The 22,344-nt window shown below is 41.2% G+C and overlaps 1 protein-coding gene across 2 annotated transcripts in view; it reads left to right on the top strand.

Annotated features, from left to right (window-relative positions):
* Window positions 1–22,344, top strand: part of PAX3 (paired box 3) — a 97,078-nt gene that overhangs the window by 70,440 nt on the left and 4,294 nt on the right. For both annotated transcript variants that reach the window (XM_032857321.1, XM_032857320.1), the window contains exons 6-7: window positions 6,132–6,297; window positions 7,591–7,805. In XM_032857321.1, coding sequence (XP_032713212.1) covers window positions 6,132–6,297; window positions 7,591–7,805 — 381 coding nt within the window. The remainder of the gene's footprint in view (window positions 1–6,131; window positions 6,298–7,590; window positions 7,806–22,344) is intronic.

Below are 22,344 nucleotides of genomic sequence, written 5' to 3'. Positions count from 1 at the left end.
TCACTGCTCCCTTTCCTATTCCCAATTAAAAATAACTAGGTGCATGACTTATCATCAGTAATTGGAGGTTCTCACAGAAGCCCAATAGGGATGGATTGATTAATTTCAATTCCAGTACAGTGAACATGCAATGATTTATTAGTTTCAGGTGTACAATAGAGTGATTCAAAAATCCTATATATTATCCAGTGCTCACCACTATAAGTGTCCTCTCAGTCCCCATTTCCTATTTCATCCATCCTTGCACCCGCCTCTCTTCTGGTAACCTTCAGTTCTCCATAGTTAAGAGTTTGTTTTTTTGGTTTTTCTCTTTGTTTTGTTTGTTTTATTTCTCAAATTCCACAAAGGAGTGAAATCATATGGTATTTGTCTTTCTCTGACTTATTTCACTTGGCGTTACATTCTCTGGATCCCTCCATGTTGTTGCAAATGGCAAGATTCCATTTTTCTTTTATGGCTGAGTAATAGTCCATTGTATATATTTGCCCCATTTTCTTTATCCATCTATGGAAGGACATTTGTGCTATTTGCATAATTTTGCTATGGTAAATAACGTTGCAATAAGCATAAGGGTGCATATATCTTTCCAAATTAGTGTTTTCATATTCTTTGGAAAAATACCCAGTAGTGGAATTACTAGGTCATATGGTAGTTCAATTTTTAATTTTTTGAGGACTCTCTATACTGCTTTGCATAGTGGCTGCACCAGTTTGCATTCCCACCAACAGTGCACGAGGGTTCCTCTTCCTCCACATCCTCGCCAACCCTTGTTTCTTGTGTTTTTGATCCAGTGCGGATTTAAAGTCATCCAACAGATCTGTATAGTTTAGAAGTTAAGGTAGGTATGGAATTTTTGGCCCTGAATTCCTTAATGATGCAAAAATATGATCATCCTGAAATTTGCTGCTGGAGTTTGCTGTTGGGATGAATGAAGCTGCAGTTGAGTGTGCCTGTGTACCATGCTGGGACATTCCTGGAAGCATGGGGCTTCTCCTTATCAATCTTATGCATTCTCTCCCCAACCTGCTCCTTGTACAGCGGTCTGAGCTGGAGAGCAGCAATGATAGAAAGGCTGGGAGAGAGTGATGGGGAAAGAGACGGGATATAGAGTGAATGAGAAGGCCCAGGGATAAGCAGCTGGTTCTGAATTTACCTACTTGGAAAGTACTATATTGGGCATTGGGCATCGTCACATTAGACATCACTGAATCTAGTGTTTAATCAAGCATTTTATTTTATTTTTTAAAAAATTTATTTATTTTAGAGAGAGAGAGTGCATGAGAGAGAGACAGCATGAGTGAGGGAGGGGCAGAGGGAGAGGGGAAGCAGACTCCCCACTGAGCGGGGAACCTGACGCATGGCTCAGTCCTGTGACCCTGAGATCATGACCTGAGCCGAAATCAAGAGCTGGACACTCAACCGACTGAGCCACCCAGGTGCCCCTAATCAGGCATTTTAAGTCTTCTCTTTCTGAGCATTAAGCATTTCATTCTCTCCCCATTTTTCAAGTTGCATTTGAAACAACCCATCTGGACTAATGCAGGTCAGATTGCCTTTGGGGACCACACCAAAAATGGGAACCAGTAATTTCTCGATGGGCAAAATTAGGCTTACGCCATGGGACAATTAGTACTAATCCATGAAACTTGGAAGCAAATTTGACCTAAGTCTCCATTCAAGCCAAACTGGCTTTGAATTTATTTGAGGTGTTATGTGGGCACTTTCCTGTTTGCTCATGGGCACAAAAGGCTTTGGCTATAGACCACAGAGCTAAGAAAACAAAGCAAAACTTTTGTTCTTGGATGGCTAAGACAGAGATGGCAACGTGACATTCATACTCAATAGCTACCATTTATTGAACACTTGATATCTCTTCGGTGTTCTTCCAAGGGCTTTGATCACATTGTCTCGTTTAATTGTCACAACAATCTTGCGAAGTAGTTTTTATTCCTCCCATTTAGTAGATAAGAGAGCAGAGTCCCATAAGGATTAAACAATTTGTTCAAGGTCACAGAGTTAGCAAGGTGGGGGGCCTGGGAGTCAACTTTTGCCTGGGATGCATTTCATCTATGTGAATAAAAAGTATTACTACATTGTTGAAAGTACAAAGTTTTCAGGGCACCAGGGTGGCTCAGTTGGTTAAATGTCTAATTCTTGGTTTCGGCTCGGGTGGTGATCCCAGAGTCCTGAGATTGAGCCACATGTTGGGTTTGTGCTCAGTGGGGAGGAGTCTGCTTGAGATTCTCTCCCCCTCTTCCTCTGCCCTGTCCCCCATTCATGAATTCTCTCTTGCTCTCAAATAAATAAGTAAATCTTAAATAAGGTACAAAGTTTTCCCCAACTCATATTTTTGAGAGTCTGAACACATTGGTTACTTTTTTGACCCAAGAAGAGAAAAAATGATGAAAACCTTACTTTTTTTTGTGGGTCTTATTCTTTTCCCCTAGTTATTGTGATGTCATGAGGATCTTTCCTTCGAAATTTTGCTTTGAAAATTTATTGGATATTATATTACTTCAGAAATGGGTCTGAAGATCATTTCCAAAAAAGCACAAGTATAGCTTTGTGGAAGGGCTCTGCAAGGAGACAGACAAGTAGGGAGAGATCCAGGGGCAGATGAAAATGAACCAGGTTGCAGTTCATCAGTTAAAGTTAAAAACTTGCTTTGTGGGAGGGTTTTGACATCATGTGATATATAGGCAATTATCAGTATTTAACTGTAGGTAATAGTAGTTATCGACCAACATCTGCCTCTTGCCCTACTTGTTAACCATGTTAGCTGTAGTGTGGAAGGCCAGGTTATGTGTGGGGAGGGTGGGATTACATTGAATTATAGGTCCTAGAATTACATTTAAGAGGTGATAGTGAACTTTGTAAAACTTGCTCTTTCTGCCTTACTGGCTAAGACATTGGCAGAACACTCATATTCTCCTTTAGAACATCAAGGCCAGTTTGTTTCTGTGGCCATTGCTACTCTTTTAAAAACAAAGAGAAGTTTCTGGTAGTTGTAACAACTGAGTCATAATGCCTTCCACCCAGTTTAGATGAACTTCTTCGGTGTTACACGCTCAAGCAGCTCATTTAGTAGACTACTATTGATTGTTAGGAATTAGTGAAACAATATTGAGTTATCAAAGACCTCTGGGTACTAAAGGGAATGCCTTTCAAGTAAAGACAGGGTCATAGCAGTATCCCAGGATCACTGTGCTTGGTCAGTTTAGATCGTTTAAAAGGAGGTTATTTCAAGGGCACCCTTTTCCTTTTAAAAACAGCAGATATGTCTTTTATGAGTTTCAAATTATAAAGAAGGCAAGGACCTCTTTCTGATTTGCGGCTTCAGTGCATGTATGTATGTATGTATGTATCTATCTATCTATCTTTAATGCTACTTTTGGCAGACACAGCTGGTTTTAGGAGATGCAGAGGCTGACAAAGGCAGGATGATAAAAAGTCTGCTTAAATGCCCAGCGACAGGAAGGAGAGTCCTCACTCCTCAGGAGTCTCTGGTTCTTTCAGGACTAAATAGCCCTCTGGATTTATTTAGCCTAAATTTAAACATCAGTTGAATTCCTTCCACTGGCAGACTCTTGAACCTCCTGTTGAAAGTTTGTTTTTTAGTAAAGATTTGTTTCCCAACTATTTCTCTTCAACTTTTCTTGTAGGCATAATAGATATTGTATTGTAAACGTGAGAACTTTCTACTGCAACTGCTGGTGGGTTTACTCAGTGTCTTTAGTATTTGGATCATTTTGGAAAAATGAGAAGAAAACCCCCAACAGCTTACATCACCAGTCTTTCGGATATTTGAAGCTATCTATAGAAAGTTATGATGTTTCTTCCGATCTATTACTTGAGCAAAGACATGTCTGATATAAAAAAAAAAATTGAGTTATGGAGGAGTGAGAATGATCTTGGATCAACAGTAGGTTGAGATCAATGAGGGTGATCAGGCAGAGCCATCCACTGGGTCGATCAAACCTGGTTTACTTATCTAAAGATTACAGGAGGAAGTTGGCCCAAAGAGATTGGAGGCATGTTATTTAAACGATGGAAGTGTGAGCTCTGGGTTCTTCCTAAAGGATCTCACCAGTGGAATCGAGGCTAGTAAGTCTGAATGAGTGAAATCACATTGAAACTCTGGGAAATTCAATGCTCTTCCCAGCCAAAAGCAGGAGATGCCCTGGATATAGTTTGGTTGAGATCAGTGTCAGAGACCGCTACATCTGAGCTGGGGGTGATTTATTAATCTCAAGGTTTTTAATGTAAAATATGACCATGGTGTGTGATATAACACAGCACACTCAGGCACGGAAGTGGCCCCCATTTACTACCCTCCACCTCCTCATCCCAAAACAGCTTGTTCTAGACACTTGGGCACGACCTGGTTACAAACGCTCAGATTCACAGTGAGCAAACACAGTTGCTGCAGACCTGAATTGGAGTGCTGGCTTGTTCATGGGTCTATTATCCCAGGTGGCAATTTATTAAGTTAAGTAAAACTCTAACTCAATTATGTATCAACATGGAAAAATATTGACTTACCTTCTTTTCCTGTTGGAAACTTAAAGAGTATTAAATGTTAGTATTTTGAGGAAGTTCAAACAGCTTTCTTTACCGGTATCATAGGATGTGCCTGGAGAAGACCAGACTCCTTTTCAGACAAGTGCTTGGGTGACTAGCAAAAGTTTAAGCAGATGCTTTGGCGAGGTATTTGTTAAACTGGGCTTTTTTGCTCCAAAAGGGAGAAATTCCTGCCTCCACTCTTTCAAGAGTTTCCACGATTTCAGAAAAATTCAGTTAAGTTGTGTAATTGTTAATTTTGTTCTATAAGGAAATCAAGTCTTACCTTTCCTTAGACAAGTTGGTCTCCTTCATTATCACCTCCATCTGGAGTGACCTGTTGTTGAAATCATATCTATACTCTAAAATGAGTTCAAACTCTCTGTCCACTCAAAACTTTCCCTGATTCTCTGCATTTCCAAATATGGAGCTTCTTCCTCTCGTGAGCTCTTATTTCGGTTTCCTTGAGGACTCTGTGAATTCCAGAGGATAAGCCTGAAGGTTACTGGGGTGCAAGGTTCATCCCTTTATCCTTCTGACTGCAAGCACGATGTTTTATCTTTATGAAGTTTTCAACAAACTTTCCATATAGGAATTAGGATATCTTTAATTGGTAGAAATACTCTATAATTTTGGGAGAAACATCATAAAAGCACTCTCTCAAATCCTCCAAAGTTCCACATTTAAGCCGCAGATGTAAAAACTGGGCAAGGAGATGGGGTCCATTAAAAGCCTAATATCACAATTCCTTAACGTTTTAGATGTCCAGTTACATTTCTTACTCCCATTATCACCATTTCTCCCCAGCTATCTACCAAAATACACTGGCTTTGAATTCTCCAAAGGCATTTTATTATATTATACCAATTTTTTCTGAATGTACCTCCGTACTCGGCACGGAGTATTATAGGTGCTTAAAGCTGTTGTTGGAAGAAATAATAAACTAGTTATTTAAGGGATCTTCTTAGATAAAATGCTTTCATTTCTTGACATACCTCGTTGGCATTTATTTCCATTAAGATCAGAGCAATGTCTCAACTTTGAAAAGGGATGGTACAATGTCTCCATTTCTCATCCTGGTCAGTTTATAGGACGGTATAGGAGCTATGCCTGTAATGACCATAGAAATGCAAAGATAGACTGATAAAAATATTAAATACAAAGTTAGCGTGATAGGCAAGACCCAGTTAGGACATAGGTCACGTACGGGTCAAGGAAGCTCATACACGCTCCCTACAGTGCTGTGATAGGTGAAGGCGAGTAGGTGTTGGTGATGGCGACCGTAAGGAAGAGTTCCAGTGGCTTCCTCTCCTGCTCAGCCATCCCTGCCCATGGTCATCCCGGGGCTTGTGGGGTCTCTGCAGGACCATGGAAGTTCCAGGAAGCCCCTTTCCTGACCCCTGACATTGAACTCTCCTTTCTCTCCACAATACAACACAGAAGATGGAGGGCTCTTGCATCTCTTTGCCCTGTCAGTCAGGGGCCTTTAATCTGTTTTAGCATGAAAAATTCATTAAGAATGTACTATTATTTCATCAGTGAAATCCTCAAATTTTAAATTAAATCCATAGGTTTGGTTTAGCAACCGCCGTGCGAGATGGAGGAAGCAAGCTGGGGCCAATCAGCTGATGGCTTTCAACCACCTCATTCCGGGGGGGTTCCCTCCCACTGCCATGCCGACCCTGCCGACATACCAGCTGTCAGAGACGTCTTACCAGCCCACAGCTATTCCACAAGGTACGGAGGGAGTCGAGGGGATAAAATAGAACTCCCCATTGCTTTCTCTGCTGCTGGGAGATCTTCCTCGATGCTGACATTGCTGTTGTTTGGGTGTTAATGACCTGATATCAGGCTGTCCTGGAGGTTTACCTGTCCCATTTCAGAAAGCTACATTGTTTGGTGACATAGTTGGATTGCCCTAGATAAGCTATGTTATAACACTGTCTCAGTATTTTAATTTAATTTAATTTAATTTAATTTAATTTTTTAAAAGATTTTTTTTATTTATTTGACAGAGAGAGAGAGAGCGATCACAAGTAGGCAGAGAGGCAGGCAGAGAGTGAGGGGGAAGCAGGCTCCCTGCTGGGGCAGAGAGCCAGATGTGGGGTTCCATCCCAGGACTCTGAGATCATGACCTGAGCTGAAGGGAGAGGCTTAACCCACTGAGCCACCCAGGTGCCCCTTATTTTATTTTTTAAAATATTTTACTTATTTATTTGAGAGAGAGCAAGAATGAGTGGGGGAGGGGCAAAGGGAGAGGGCGAAGCAGGCCCCCCACAGCCCCAACATGGGACTCCATCCCAGGACCCCAGGATCACAACCTGAGCTGAAGGCAGACGCTTAAACCCACTGAGCCACACAGGAACCCCTGCTTCCATATTTTAAAACAAAACAAAACAATGAAACCAAACCAAACAACTTTCCTAAATAAATATGCCATTTGCTTTTTTTTGGTTAAAATTTTGCTTCTACCTTTGCACTCCTGTCAGCAGTTCACTGAAGTTCTGTGAGAGTTACTAACCACAGCAGCCTTAGAGCAAAGGTAAGCTTTGATCAGGTCGCTGTTGGACGGCGCAGAGAGGTGAATGGGATCAGTGAGAAGACTGAATTCTCTGGGATTATGAAAGATAGCATTCCAGGCATTTCACATGAATATTTAGGTGCTTTGAAAGCGCGTTTCGTATGAAACGCGAGACTTGCGATTCTGACACTGGTTTGTTCTTAGGCTGATTCATAATATTTGCTACCAAAAATAGGTTCGTTCTTATTGTTCATGTGATTTCTGCATTCGTGTTCTGGATGAGTCTGCCCTGAAAGTATATAAAGAAGTTACGTCCTTGCACTTTGGTGCAGTGACGGGGCTCTATTTGGAATGAGTGGTTCTCTGTGCATGGTAAGAAACGCAGTTTCAAGTTCATCTTTGGTCTGAGCGACCGATACTCCTGGCGGCTCCGGGATGCGAACTTTGGCTCGGCACTTTTCCTGCCAGCCTGCGAGGAGTGTTAGAGCTGACAGTCTTCTTCATTACAGCCGTGTCGGATCCCAGCAGCACCGTTCACAGACCTCAGCCGCTTCCTCCTAGCACCGTACACCAAAGTACTATTCCTTCGAACCCAGACAGCAGCTCTGCCTACTGCCTCCCCAGCACCCGGCATGGATTTTCCAGCTATACAGACAGCTTTGTGCCTCCGTCTGGGCCCTCCAACCCCATGAACCCCGCCATTGGCAATGGCCTTTCACCTCAGGTCAGTCCTGTGTTTCCAGACAGACGATTTGCTGTATCCCAGAACCAAACAGTCAATTCCCCTAGGCGGTCATATAATGAATTGCCAAATTTAAACCATAATGTATTCTTTATACAAGCCACATGATTTCAGTTTTCTGGTTTCCTTTCTCTCCACCCTTCCTACGGGCTGTATCAAAAGTTGTAGCTTGGGCTTACAATCCAAGTGATTTTTAATGTAATCAGGGAGAGTCTGTGTTTATATCTCGTTGTCAAGGCACTGGTCCAGTCCACCCCCTAGTTCTGAGCTTTGGGTTAGAAGCTTAGACACATTTTTTGTTTGTTTGTTTGTTTTTTTAAAAAGGTAACTGATCAGCTGATCTGGTTGTGAACAAAAGCACCTAGTAGGAAAACACCAACGCTTTATTAAAACAATTGGAGAGGAAGCAAGCAAGTTGTGTGGAGGGAGACCAGCTGATGATCCAGAACTCTGGGATAAATGAGTTATAAATGCACAAATTAGGAGAATTACTGCTACTTTGGGAATATATAGATACTTGAATGTTGTAATTGTTTTTCTAATTTGCATTGGACTATCAGCCTTTCTTGAGAGATCATATTAATAAATTGCCTTGATAATTGCATGTCGGAGGGTTGGATAAATTTCCTCCATGTGGCATCTGTCTGAGGTTGACATTATTAGCAGTTGTTTAAATACAGATCGCTTGATTTTATTAGAGAGCTCTTGGCCCAGGTGGCGAGGATAGTTGCCCACTAAATTTGGAGAAATGTCACAACGGGGTTGCAATCTATAATTGCGATCGAGAATCTCTTCAGGGCTGAGAGTGAGAGTTTCAACAGCTTTATCTTTTCTTAACCCCCCTTTTCCTCTTGGTGGTTAGCAAAACAGAGAGAAGCTCAGAATGACAGAAATGAAAAGTGAAAAGACAATTATACTCAATTACACACTAATCACTGACTATCACCGCCGCCTAAGCACCAAGAGGGCATTCTAATAGGCAGAAAATGAGATTTTAATGGCACAAAGGGTGGCCAAAATAACGACTCCTCTATCTTTGCCTTCTTCGTTTTCTTCAACTTGTGGTTTGCGTCTTGGGAGTGCAGGTCCTGGGCTCTGCACCACGGTGATAACTCTGAGCAGCTGAGAAGTTCAAAGCCGTGGGAGTTGAATGAATAGCAAAGGCAATGAAATAAACATTTCTGCCTCGAGGCAAAAGTTCATAAATCCTTTTTTGTAACAGTCAATGTAATTAAGTTTCATAGATTCCTATAGCACATCCTGGGATAAGAAATAAGAGGTAGCTTTAAACCTTGGCTGAAAAATAACAACATGAAAAACAATAAACGTGCCTTCCTACAGGACTTTAATAAATTTAATTTCCAAGTGCTGGCATGTGTGAATGGGATTTTGCATGAATATCATGGACTTCTGTTAGTAGATTCCTCTTTAAAATGCCAGATTTATAGCATTTATATAGACTTATAGAAGCCTCCTCCACAGTTGAGAAGGCACATCAGAAGCAGGGATCTCTCTGCGGTTCTTAACATCAATTGTTTGGGGCCGTAGTGGAACTTTTTTGAACACGACTGGGTTGTGAAAGTTTTCATAAAAAGTAAACTAACCCTAACCGCTTCTGCAAGGTGAGACCCAGGACACCCTTGGTTTTCTTTCGTGTTAATCAGAAAAGAAATAATGACACGGATCTGTATTCTAGAAGTGGAAGTCTTAGCTTCTTGTAAGTCTATGAGCTTGTAGGTTATAATAACCATATTCTATTTCATTCTATTCTATTCTATTAGTATTATGTAACTGGAGTCATTGGCACTTAATCTTGGAACTGTTCTTTGATTTTATGATCCCAGAGTTGGCAGTAGGGTGGGAATCATTCCAATATCAAGCAATGGAAAATTCCACAGGCAACCCTTCCTGTATTTCTTTATTATGCTCTTAAATATTAATTCCCTACTTATTACTCTGTACATATCCTGGATATTTTGCATTTCGATCCTATATTTCCTCCTGAAACCACCAGTAGGAATCCATGTTGTCTTTGTCCTTGCCGCATGCTCAGCGAGTTAGATAAGGGACAGACAGTATGATGAACTTCCTCCTTGTTTCTTCCGAGGATTGCCTCTATTGAAGCAAGCGGGCGGGGGGGGGGGGGGGGGGGGACCAATCCTACTTTTGGTTATCTGGTTTTATTTGAAATATCCTAAAGATAATTCAAAGATAGCCCACTCTGAACAGCCTGGTTTACCTCTTAACTAAAGAAGAGAGAAAAGAAAGGTCCTTCGGTCTTCCTGCTGATAAGATAGAAGGGCTTAGGAATAGATTGGATTGTAGGATATTCAAAATGGGACTAGTCTTACCATTTCTCCTCTTCTTTTCCTCCTCCGCTTCCTCTGCTTCTCTCTGGACATCTAATCTGCAGACAAGTCAACTAGAAGCTCAGAGAGCTTGAGGCCTGCTGAAGACCACCAGGGGCTAGAGAGAGAATTGGGACTGGAACCTGGGACCCTTGGCTCAGAGTCTAGGATCGCCCCCATGAGAGTACGTGGTTGGGCAGAGAGGGAAGAGGTTTCATGAAAAATAGAGGCAGGGGGCTTTCATCACATCTTAAAACCATTTGCTAGAGATGAGTTTTTAAAAGTTTTTGGTTCATGTTAAATGACATTCTTTTTGCTAATATGCTCTTTACATGCTTTTTGCTTTACACACTTTTCCTATTAACTTCCCTGATAATAAAGGTCCTGCATGGTTATTGTAGAAAATGGAAAAAAAAATTTTTAAAGTGTCTTCAGAGTAGAAAAAAGAAATTTCCCTGGGCAACCTCTGTTAATATTTTTACATACTGCGTTCCAGCTCTTTTGGGTCTTACGCCTTTTTAAAAAATATAATGGAAATAAGAGTGTATATAGCTTTCCATGTTGCTTTCTATCTTAACATTTCAGCATTGGCCTTTCCCCACCAGCTCATTTACACGGAATTGGATTTAAAGGCTTTTGAATTGTTTCAATCAATTCATTGTAGGTCTTTTCAGTGGAGGCTGCTTTACCTGTTCAAAATAATGTGTGCATCGTGTTTGACTTTCTTCCTAGTGGTGCTGGCCATTCAGACTTGGATCCCATGAGACTTGTTTCTCTCTGTGTGTGAGTCCTAGTGTTGGTTTTCTCCTGGAGTCTCGGACATATCTCCTCCCTCAAGCCAGGATTCCTCTAGAGCTTGGAATCAGAGCCATCAGCCTGAGGGCATTTCTTAAATGCCCTGCTCAGTGCTTTTCTCAGGGAGGGTCTCAACTTCATGAGGGACAGGTGTGACACAGTGACACAGGAGGTCACACCCGTCCAGCTGGTCAGATTTGAGGAGCAACAGACTGACATGTATTTTGACAAAAGATCAGAATATTCACAAAATGTTTTAGAAACGTGGGCATTCTTCTTCAAGCTCCTCTTGTTCCTAGGGAATCAGTAGCTATATCTGAAGAATATGGCCATTTTTCTTGTGGAAAAACTGAGACCACTGCCGCACAGTGATCTAAATGGCAGGGTGAGCTGCTGGCCGACTTCAGAGCCAAAAATCTCTCTCTTCCAGTTGTTACTAATTCTCATATAAACACAAACGATACATTTCATTTGCTGAGGAAGTGTAATGGCTTAGCGAGTCTTCAGAGGTCTAGCACTGATATTTGACCTGATTTCCCTGCAGGCGTCATCCAAAGGCTTCGCCAAATGGAGGGGTTGACTTCACATTTTCCCAGAGACTGGATCTGTCGGGGAATCTGAGACAAGAGTCCCAGGGATGGGTGACAGAGGGGATAGGCTACGACCTCAGCCTTTTCTGCTGTCTCTGAATTGCATTTCATCTGAACCACATACCCCTTGTAAGAGATGGGTCTCTTCCTACTGAATGGCAAACACCTTCTGAGAAGACCATACAAGTCACTCTAGTGAGGGCTTTCTCCCGCAGTAGCAGCCTTCTTTGGAAAGGTTGTGTTGTCTTGGTGTGGGGACCGTACAGAAAGAACACAGAGAAATAGAGACCATGTATTTCCCCTCCAGACTCAGATGGCACGTTCCCAGCACCTTGCTGCACATGGAGGAGAGAGGAAGGAATGCTGACTTGGAATACAGAGCGCCAGGGAAATCCTACCATATGCTTAAGACATGAGACTAATTAACATTTGGCCCATGTTCTTCCAATTAACTCTCCTTTGCAGGAAACACTACCCTTACTGCCCCCCCCCCACCGCCATGTCTAGAACACACAGAAACAAACCCCCAAAACAAGGCCAATTAATTTAACAAACTTCTATCATTTCATGCCCCAGCCCCATCCTATGGCTATAATTGCCACAGTTTTTTGTGATGGTTTCTAATGATTTCTTGAGTCATATACGGTATCATTGGGGTTGCATCGTTTCTAGAAAGCTTTTTTTTTTTTTTTTTTTTTTTTTACTATTATGTTGTATACAAAAATGGGCCAACTTGGCTGCATTCAGGGTTCATCAACCATTGCAAATGATTCTTCAAATGTTTTGGGTTTGGTAAAACCTAAAACACATTTTGCCAAGCACTTTTCCTCCTTAATTTTTCAAACTGTGTATTTTAGGGAAAATTTGATCCATATGGTTTTGATTCATTTACTCTTATATCATTGACATTTTTTTTTTCCTACAGAGCCATTTGATATCCAAGAAGCTTTCTGAGCCTTTCCTACGTTCATTTTAAGCATTTTCCTCCTTAAAGAGAGGAAGTCCTCATTGCAACCTCAGAGGCCGTAAATTTTGAGTACTTTCTCAATTCGGCAATGCTTAAAAATACATTTGGTATAAATCTGGATTATTATGAACACATTTTATGTTTAGAGCAGATGGGCAGATTTTCGTTTCTGGTTTATGAGTGAAACCAATGACAAAATAAGAAAATGGGCTTAAATTACCAAAAAAAAAGTTTTGTTTTGAGGAACGTCTAACTGTTATTAATAAATCCCTATGGTAAGAGCTATGCTCCGAGGCCTCATTTCAAATTTTTGTCCAGGTCTTGAATAAGCTGTAATTGAATAACCAGCACACCTGTCCAGTTTCATGAATAATCTACTGAGGAAAGAAAAAATTCTCATAAAGCCTTGTGTACCAGGCTTAAAAACACTTGAATATTTGTTTGCTGCTCAACACCTCAGGAACAAAGCGTAGGTCTGCACATCTCATCAAGCCTGTGGACCACGCATCTGTTCCGTCTGGTTGCGGGATCACGGCTTCGTGGGGATGGAATCATGGACCCAAGAAAGAGCAGGTAGATTGTCCTACTAACGAGATGGTGGTTAATGGCGGAGGACAACCGGGATCAACTTTTGTTCTTATCCCCATTTTACAAAAGAAAACCTTTAACTCAACCACCCATCCAGTCGCTTTTAAAGAATAATATTAAAATTGAGATTATTAGTGTGTAATGTATGTAAATTGGATATTTGGTGGGAGCCACGCTTATTAGGGCGCGTCTTCATTTCATGCATATATGTATTAGACCGTCGTGGTTCCATTTCAAATCAGATTTCAATTGCTCAGCACAGTTTCTTTTGACAAACATTTGTTAATCCAGACACTTATTAGGGAGAAGCATTTAAGTGTTAATATGTGTACACAAAACTCAAGACTGCTTTTGATTTTGCTTGTCATTTTTTGCACCACGGTGTTCACAATGATCTTAGATTCCATAGCTGCAAGGCACGATGATGGTTCTTTGTCCAGAGGAGGAATAAGGGCTTACTGCAGATCAGCCTGTTAAGTGGAGGCAGTATCGTCATTAAGAATGGTTGTGATGGGTCCTTTTCAGTGGCGTAGAAGGAGAAATCTTTTTCACTGTGGCGTGGTAATTCCTTGACCTTTTCTTGTACTGTTGATCCATGGAAAAGCGGTAAGATTTACCCTGGTCGGGGGTGTGGCGGCGGCTCCTGTTTCAGGAGAGCTATTTCTCTGGCCGTTTTCGGGCACGCGTGCAGAAGCTGCTCGATGCCTGGCCATTCGTTTTGTCCATTTCACACCCAGGTTGCAGGCTTGGCACCCTCGGCCCTCCTTTATCATTGCGGAGAACCAGACAAGCAGGTGGCCTGCCACCACCAGCCCGTTTCCCAACAGAGGCACTTCCTTCCCTTGACACTTTCCAGAACTTCACCTGTGGAGGAAAAAGGAATGATTTTGATTAAAAAGATTGGTTGGGTGTCAAACAAATCTCAGACAGAGAGACAGTCCATGCAAAAGTGGCAGCCCCTCCAAAGCTCCAGCCTTCTGTTTCATTTCTGAAGCAGCCCATGAGCTCAAAGCCAGGGCTGCAACCTCACGTGTTTACGAAGGCTCCAGGATGTTTATGATTATAAATGAGCCCATTTCAGCTACACCAGAATAACTATGGGCCATTTGCATGTTTCCATCCTGCCATGCTATGTTTTCGAGATGCTCTGCTCCACGCTGAAAACGTTGCTGCTAATCCATTTGTTGAATCGGTGCAGGCTGTAATCGACCCGGTGCCTTTGGTTTTTCTCCGAAGGTTGTGGTTGCTCCCCTTAAAGAAGAGGAGGCAAGCCCTGGTTTTTGTCAGCTCTGGCCACAGCCTCTTGAGTTTGTTACAGATTGGGAGAATTTTGCAAGAAACAACGACTTGGCCCAAATCTCCTTTTTTTAAGGAAGGGAGGGAGCAGCGTCAATGACTGAATCTTACATCATCTCACTGAAATGAGCCACAAGCAAACCTTTCTTGCTGAATTACATTTTTTGTGGGTCTGCTGTATTGATTTAAAGAGAAAGTCCATCAGCTACTTTCCCTCGTATGTTGGACAAATCAACAGCCTCATGGTTTTGGGGTCCATTTGAATTTTTGTAGCTATTGGGGGAGAAAAAATTGAGTGTGATTGCTAGGTCTATCACTAAACTACTAGAAAAAAAGTTTTTTTTTGTAGTCAGTAAAGCGCAGCAAAGCCGTGCTGGGTTCTAGTGTGAGGCCAGTGGTCTGAATCAACCCTTTATGTGTGGTTGGAATGCGATGTAAAGCTTTTAATTTATTACTGCATTTGCAAAATGGCAATATCTACAGAAATCTGAATACTTGCATATTTATTCAATTAGGGGCTGAATGTGTGCTTTGTACTGCAGAAGACTGGATTTACTCATTAGTTGTGTAGTATTTTTTGTTTTCTTTTTTCTAAAGAAATCTGTTTCTGTGAAACAGTCTGGGTCTCATCAGAGGTGTGTATTTTTCAATGTACAGTATAATATTTAAAAATTACTCTTGACATTTAGCTAGAGTGCAGTGAACTAGACTTTCTGAGGTTGGTGATTGCACTGTTCCCGCTGATCAACGAGAAAGATGGGCAGTTGTGAGACAGCGCATTTTACAGACTTCCAGGGTAGGAGTTCCACCTGGAAGGGAACATTTCCTACCTGGGACAGGACGGCAGCCCATCCTCAGCCCTGAAGAAATGAAGGAGGCAGGCATTATTTAAAGAAATAACTTATCTTCTTATCTCACAAAAAACTGAGGTCTCATTTTGGGCAGCTTGCATTCAAAAAATCTGATTAAACTTTGGATTTCTTTTTTCTTTTTTTTTTTTAAAGATTTTATTTATTTATTTGACAGATCACAAGTAGGCAGAGAGGCAGGCAGAGAGAGAGAGAGGAGGAAGCAGGCTCCCTGCCGAGCAGAGAGCCCGATGCGGGGCTCGATCCCAAGTCCCTGGGATCATGACCTGAGCCGAAGGCAGAGGCTTTAACCCACTGAGCCACCCAGGCATCCCCTAAACTTTGGATTTCAAAACTGCCCACAGGACTGAGGCTCTCTCTGTGTGTGTGACTCCACAGGAAAATTTCTAGTTCAGTGGCAATTCTGCCATGACTCTTGCAGGCAGAACTTTGTCTTTTAGCCTCTCTTGATGTCCGTTGGTGTGTTCATACCTTGTGAAAACATGTACCACATACCACGCTGTATTATATGATAATGTATCCATTCCCTCTTTACTATGAGCTTCCAGAGTGATAAGAGGCTCCAATCATCTTGGAATACCCAAGAACCAAGCACTGCCTCATCATAAAGGCTTGTTCCCCATAGTGGGCTCCTTGAAAGGTGGTTTGGGGTAAATGGATTCTGAATCAACCACTTGATAAATGTTACAAATTATATCCCCTTTTCTTTCAAAGTCCCAGGGCACATTAGCCTCCTAAAGGCTCTGACAAGTCTTGCAGTGTAGAAACATATTTGTTTCACTCCATGTTTTCTGATTTAACTATGGAGACCTTTCGTTGAGTTTTAAACTACCAAGTTTGGAGGAACATTTCCTAGGAAGTGCTGAATGAGAGAAAACACAGTTGGAGACCTGCTCATAATTTGTCCATGTCTAAAATGCTTCCCTTGATTTTTTTTTTTCACGAATGATTCTTCTTTTTATGTAATGTCCGATGTTACCTTTTCCTTCCACACCTTGTACCCCCCTCTGCAGAAAAACTTAGCAGGGAAAAGAGTAATTTTAAAGAAGAAGCTGTGAACTGCTTAATAATGTTTAGACAGGCAGAGAAAGGCATAAAGAAAGGAAAGAGTTCCTGTTTAGTGACTTGATTGCAGTGTGGATGTAATTCATCAATCTAAAGAAGGAGCCTCAAGGTCAAAAGCACCAGATTTCAAAACCTACCCACCACTTGCTAGCTGTGTGTCTTCAGGAAAGTTGCTTAAACTCTCTTCACTTCTGTTTCATCTTCTTGTTAAAGGGGGAAGATAACAACAACAAAAAATTGATCAGTAGAGCTTGGCTGAGAAACACAGTACTTTGGAAATTTGAAAATGCTTTTTCATGAAGCAGTAATACGAATGCAACAGGACTTTCACTACTGTTTACTCCAAAATAGCCTGGGAACCTCTGACCAAAAACAAAACATGACGTTTGTCCCTGCCAAAGACAAATGTGGAAACTGAGTGCTATCAAAAGGATGGCAGTTTCTTGGTCGAGTGGAGTATTTTCAGTTGTTCTATTCAGACATTTTCTTTTAAAGACTGTATTTATTTGACGGACAGAAGTAGACAGAGAGACAGGCAGATACAGAAGGGGAAGCAGGCACCCCGCTGAGCAGAGAGCCTGATGCGGGACTCGATCCCAGGACCCTGGAATCATGACCTGAGCCAAAGGCAGAGGCTTTAACCCACTGATCACCCAAGTGCCCCATATTCAGACATTTTAAAGAATATTGGTATCCATTCAGAATGCAGGAATTGTAATGTGCCTGAGATACAGTAGTCCCCAGAAGTATGATATATACAACTTGGTTTTGTTTGAAAAATGCAGATTACAAATACATAAAAACTCACCTCAGCAAGAATGAGCCAATGGTTCTTTATTCCATGGGGCTAGGAGTGGGGAAAGAACAGGGTTATCCTGATGGTTTCCTTTCCTTATTCTTTTTTTTTTTTTTAAGATTTTATTTATTTATTTATTTGACAGACAGATCACAAGTAGGCAGAGAGGCAGGCAGAGAGAGAGAGAGGAGGAAGCAGGCTTCCCGCTGAGCAGGGAGTCCGATGCGGGGCTCGATCCCAGGACCCATGACCCGAGCCAAAGGCAGAGGCTTTAACCCACTGACCCACCCAGGCGCCCCTCCTTTCCTTATTCTTATTTGGACTTACTGAAATACAATATTGACATGGGCACATTTTAAAATATCTACAGCTTCATAGTACTGGATACGTCAAAGGTAAGCGAATCTGACAAATGCTAAGCTTCCCTCTTCAGTGAAGAGTAGAGGTAGCTAAGACAACAGGTACAGTGGAAAGGTCTTAGAAAGTAAGGGACAATCTGACCAAACAACTTTGAGTTATCAGTTGGGGACTATTCTTTTAATCACTAAATTACAAAGACACTACTTTGTCAAGACCTGTAGGAGCAGATGTGGTTTCTGTAGCTTAAAAACTCTATAAGTGGTTTCACTGTGGGCCCTAGGTGTTTCCAGCATAAACATCAGTTTCCTGTGCGATAGGAGACACAGCCGCTGCCCAATTTGTGATCAAGGACATAAATAAATTTGCAGGCAGAAAAGCAACACGACATCTTTATTGGCTCAGTGTCCCTGGAATTGGGTAAGGGAGAGAATCGAGGTACACAGGATCTTAGCTTAGTGGGGTAATAGCTTCTTGTTCTTGGAAGACTGTATTCTCAGACGTCCCATATCTGTAGAGTTACTACAAATTTCCATGCATCTTGGATGGATGCTTGTTCTGCCTTACCACAAAGCCTGTGAAACAGGCCAGAACACATTTCCTGGAGGATATATTCATTCTTAGACTTCTGCAAGGCTGTCCTCTGCTTTCCCGTGGTTAATAGAAATAGCCTTTTCGACATCTACTCATTAAATTAGTATCACTTGGTCTTAATCACTTGACGTCTTCCTCTACCCTGAGAACATACCTTCTTTCCCATGAAGAGAAGGACAGGTAAGCTTCTCTTCTGTAACCTTAAGCATTTGTAGATGGCATCTTATGACCTTGACTTTGGCAGCCATGGAAATATTTGCCTACCTCACACCTGGCCTGGAAGAAAGAAGAGATTTCCTTGTTGCGATGGGCCACTGTTGTCCTCCCTTAGTAGGCTGGAGTGTCTGTCCTTGGTGTTGGTAGAATGTTGGCTGAAGGGAAAATTTCAGGGGTAAGAGAATACAGTGTTGCCCAACATCTTTTGTTTCAAAGGGGTGGAGTTTAGCCCTTCTTTCTGAAAGCCAACGTGGACTTTTAATTTATTATAAGCTTGTGTGTGTGTGCGTGAATCTTAGACAGAGTTGGCCAGTTAAGGGGCTGCATTATGAGTGGTCACGCGACAGTGACTCAACGCCACCGTTCCCTGAATGCAGGTTTCCCGTATGGGCAATCAGCGACGAAGTTTTAATCCATCTCCCTGAAGTACTGTGGGATGCCCAAGTGTAAAGCTTTTCCCTTTCTAGATTTGGAATCCCAGGTCCCAGAGGGTCAATTAATATTTAGCAAACATGTCTCGAAGTCGTCATGAAATTAAAGCAAGATATATGTTTGATTTTCCACAGTCACGTGTTCAGACAGGTTTTTGAAGTGGTGATGGGTTTGAGTGCTTACCTTTTGGAGGACTGCTGGGGTGGTGGGAAGAGTTAACAGCAGGTAATGCCATTCCTCCCAGAGAGAGTTTGAGACTCTCTGTGTTAAGTGATGAATGAGGGTATCTGACCCACATCTGTTTTACATTAGAATGGAACATTGCCCTGACATCGTTAGGAGCATTTGTCAAGATTCCCTGGACAGAGCTTCTGTAAATTACATGCTGCAAATGTGTCAGGGTCAGATAAGAGGATATCATTAACTCCCTCAAGTTTACTCAGGGCTCTGTCAGTCCATCTCAATATGCTAACAGCCAACGGTTTTCCTTGAGCCATTTTGTTGTATTTTTCATTCATAGAAGAAGAAAAGTGGATGCTCTACCCCTCCACCCCCAATATTGCACATGTTCTTTTCTCATAAATCATATTAATTGTAGACATGGTCACAAAGCATATTAAATGCAGGCATGCGTAAATGAATTAAAACATATGAGAATTTTATTATGACCCATGGTGGTTCTAACAGTCAAATACCAACTGGCACCTTTTTCATTTGGGTGGAATAAGCTCTTTCTTAATGGGCTCTATTTTATTGATAATAGATGGACAGGATCATCATTGGCTAGAAGTAAACAAGATGTATGTGTGTGTGTATGTGTGTGTGCATGTGTGTGTACATGTCATTATTGCAAGCCATTTCTATGCTGAGTCTTTGCCTGGATTTATGTTTTAGTCAGCAGTGCCTAAAGAATATTGCTGTCAGTTTAACAGCTTAGCTCTATTGAGAAATAGGTACTCTAAAGAATTGAGGAAATAGAAGTTATTCTGTGATTGGTCATAGGGCTGGAGATTAAATCGCATCTGTCACTCAGAGTTGATCTGAAACAGTACTGACTATGTTCTTTACAAATAAAACTTAGAAGCCCCCATAGCATATGAGCCGCACTTGTCTGGCACTCATACTCTTGAATCATGCATTAAACATAGCTACTTGCAAAATGTAAGCTAAAGAGTAAAATAAAAGAATACGGATGTGTTTGGCTGGACATTTTACAAACACTGGTTTTCTATCTGGTTAGGTAAAGAAAGGTCAGGCATGTCCTCCCCATAACTGTGGGTGTGGGTGAGAAGGTCACCATACTTACCTTAAAGAAACTTCTGCCCTCAGGCAACTTCCCTCTTACAGCTTTTAAACAGACAGGGCCAAAAATCTAATTATTTAGATTCTAATCAACTGCAGGATCATTCCTAAGGCATTTGAATCTGAAGGCAACGTTCTGGTTCTCCGTTGTTCAAATTTAGGCTTTTCCAGACTCTAAGATACAGTCACTGAAATTTAACCATCAGACAGACGACTCCTGCAGCATCTGTGTTAGCAAAACAAAAAAACAAAACAAAACAAAAAACAACAAAAACCCCGCAAAACAAAACCAAAAACCAAAAACCAAAACCATTTAGACATTCGAGTATTTTTGTTTGGTTTTGAAAATACATTATCCAAATTAAAAATACATGCAGTCAGTATATATAGTTTTGGAGGTGAAGGTAGAAGCTTAAAAAAAAAAAAAGCACAACAAACCCTTTATATCATACATAGCTTTATTTCACAGCCATGTTTTCTAAAACATACAGAAATGTATATCATTGAATGTTAAATCACAAGAACGTCTGATGACTTAAGAACAAAAAAGAAAGTAAAGACATGAATCGGGATACCTACTACGGAAAAAAGAAGCACCAAGATGTACGCTGTAATTAGCCAAATTGTTTGAGATTTCTGGTGAGCTGATGGCAAAACCATAACACTTAGGCTAAAACAAATATTTTCCAGACTCATTGGTTTAAACATAAATCTTCATTTGGCCCATAATTTTTGTCTTTTATATTTAATCTCCCAATAGGAAAATTAATTCAAGAGAAATATGGCATGAAGCAATTGTAATGAAATTTTTTCCCCCCTGAACCATATAATCTTCCAATCAAGATATAAACGACCTATTTGGAATTCTGAAACTTGAGAATGACCTTAAAGAGATCTTTCGAAAGTGTCTCTAATAATTCGAAGGACGGAAGGATCAGAGCACGTGTTGGTGTTGGCACACGATTCCAAGGCTTTGGATTTTTTAAAAAGGTTACCCATAAAGCAATTTAGAAACAGTGTCTGGGAAGTGTTTTTGGAGGTAGTGATTTAGAAAGACGCTTAATAGTGTTTTTTTCAGATGCCTTACCTAGGAGTTGTACTCAGTGTGAAATCTTCCTCCTACATCCGTTCCCAGTGGGACAGAACAGAGATCTTTATTACAGGAAAATTCTTCCTGGTCATTGCATCTCCTGGACTGATTATCTGGCATTTAGTAAGAGTGTGGTCGGTATTCTGTAGACAGAAATCATTAGCCCTGAGTTTATTTTTCTTTGAAATTGTTTGTGAAAACCAGGCAGTTATGGTTCCCTCAATGCCCCCCTCCCCCCCAAAAATGCCAGTCTGTTGTAGAAACAGCTTACTAATGGTTTATGAGGGGGGAAACATACCCCATTTTGCAACAAATGAAGATTTTATTTTAGGCTTTGAATGACAAATTGCTGTAGGAAAAGCATGTATAAAAGAAATTGGGACAATATTCTTAGAAGGAAAATATGACTGGAAGACATTCCATAACCATATTGGGGGAGTTCTAAGAAGTTCATTTACCAACCTCTTTGTGTAGCAAAAAGAAATTTCCATAGTTTCCCTTGAACCACATGAAATACAAAATAGCTTTTAGAGAAATGTACATAAAAGTGTAATGGGACCCTTCCATAGAGACTTGAGGTTTTAAATTATGTTAGAGGAAAGTAATCCGTTTTATATTGATATATTTGCTATTTTATTTTCCAATGCAGATTTCCTTTTCATTTTTTAAATTAGAAGTTATTAAAAAGATGTATTCTCAAGTTTTCTCCATGTGACACATTAGAATAAATCATGTTAGTTTCTAATTATTTGTTAATTTCCATTTCGGGAAATTAGGAAACTATTAGTGTAGGAAAATATTAGTGCCTCTTGCCCATCCTTATATAATCTTGAGAAAGAAATCACAGGACAATATGTGACCACCACAGTGGACATAAGAACTTGTGGGAGAATGTCTGTCTCTTGGGCTCTATCAGGGAAGTCAAAGGGAGCAAAGTTGGTTGGTCCTTGGTCTTTTTCGGTTTTCATGTTAGCCACTGCAGGTACTGGGCTGCTGAGCTAAGGGCTCTTGCTCAGGTGGAAACTGTCACTGGCTTTTTGTGTGGGGTACGGGGAATACTGAAAGGAAGACCCCAAAGGGATTCCTCCTGTTCCATTTGCTCAGCAGCCATCCCTCCTCATTGGGTCATGCTCTGCGATGTCTTCAGGACAATGTGTCCTGGAACCTTAAGGGACTATCTTTCTTTTTGCCCTGGAATCTGACTCTGGCAAATCCT

This window comes from Lontra canadensis, unplaced genomic scaffold, assembly GCF_010015895.1.
Source record: "Lontra canadensis isolate GAN:19392208 unplaced genomic scaffold, GSC_riverotter_1.0 scaffold13, whole genome shotgun sequence".
NCBI classification, from domain to species: Eukaryota; Metazoa; Chordata; class Mammalia; order Carnivora; family Mustelidae; genus Lontra; species Lontra canadensis.
The sequence above is the reverse complement of the archived record's forward strand: the minus strand, read 5'-3'. Positions and strand labels throughout refer to the sequence as shown.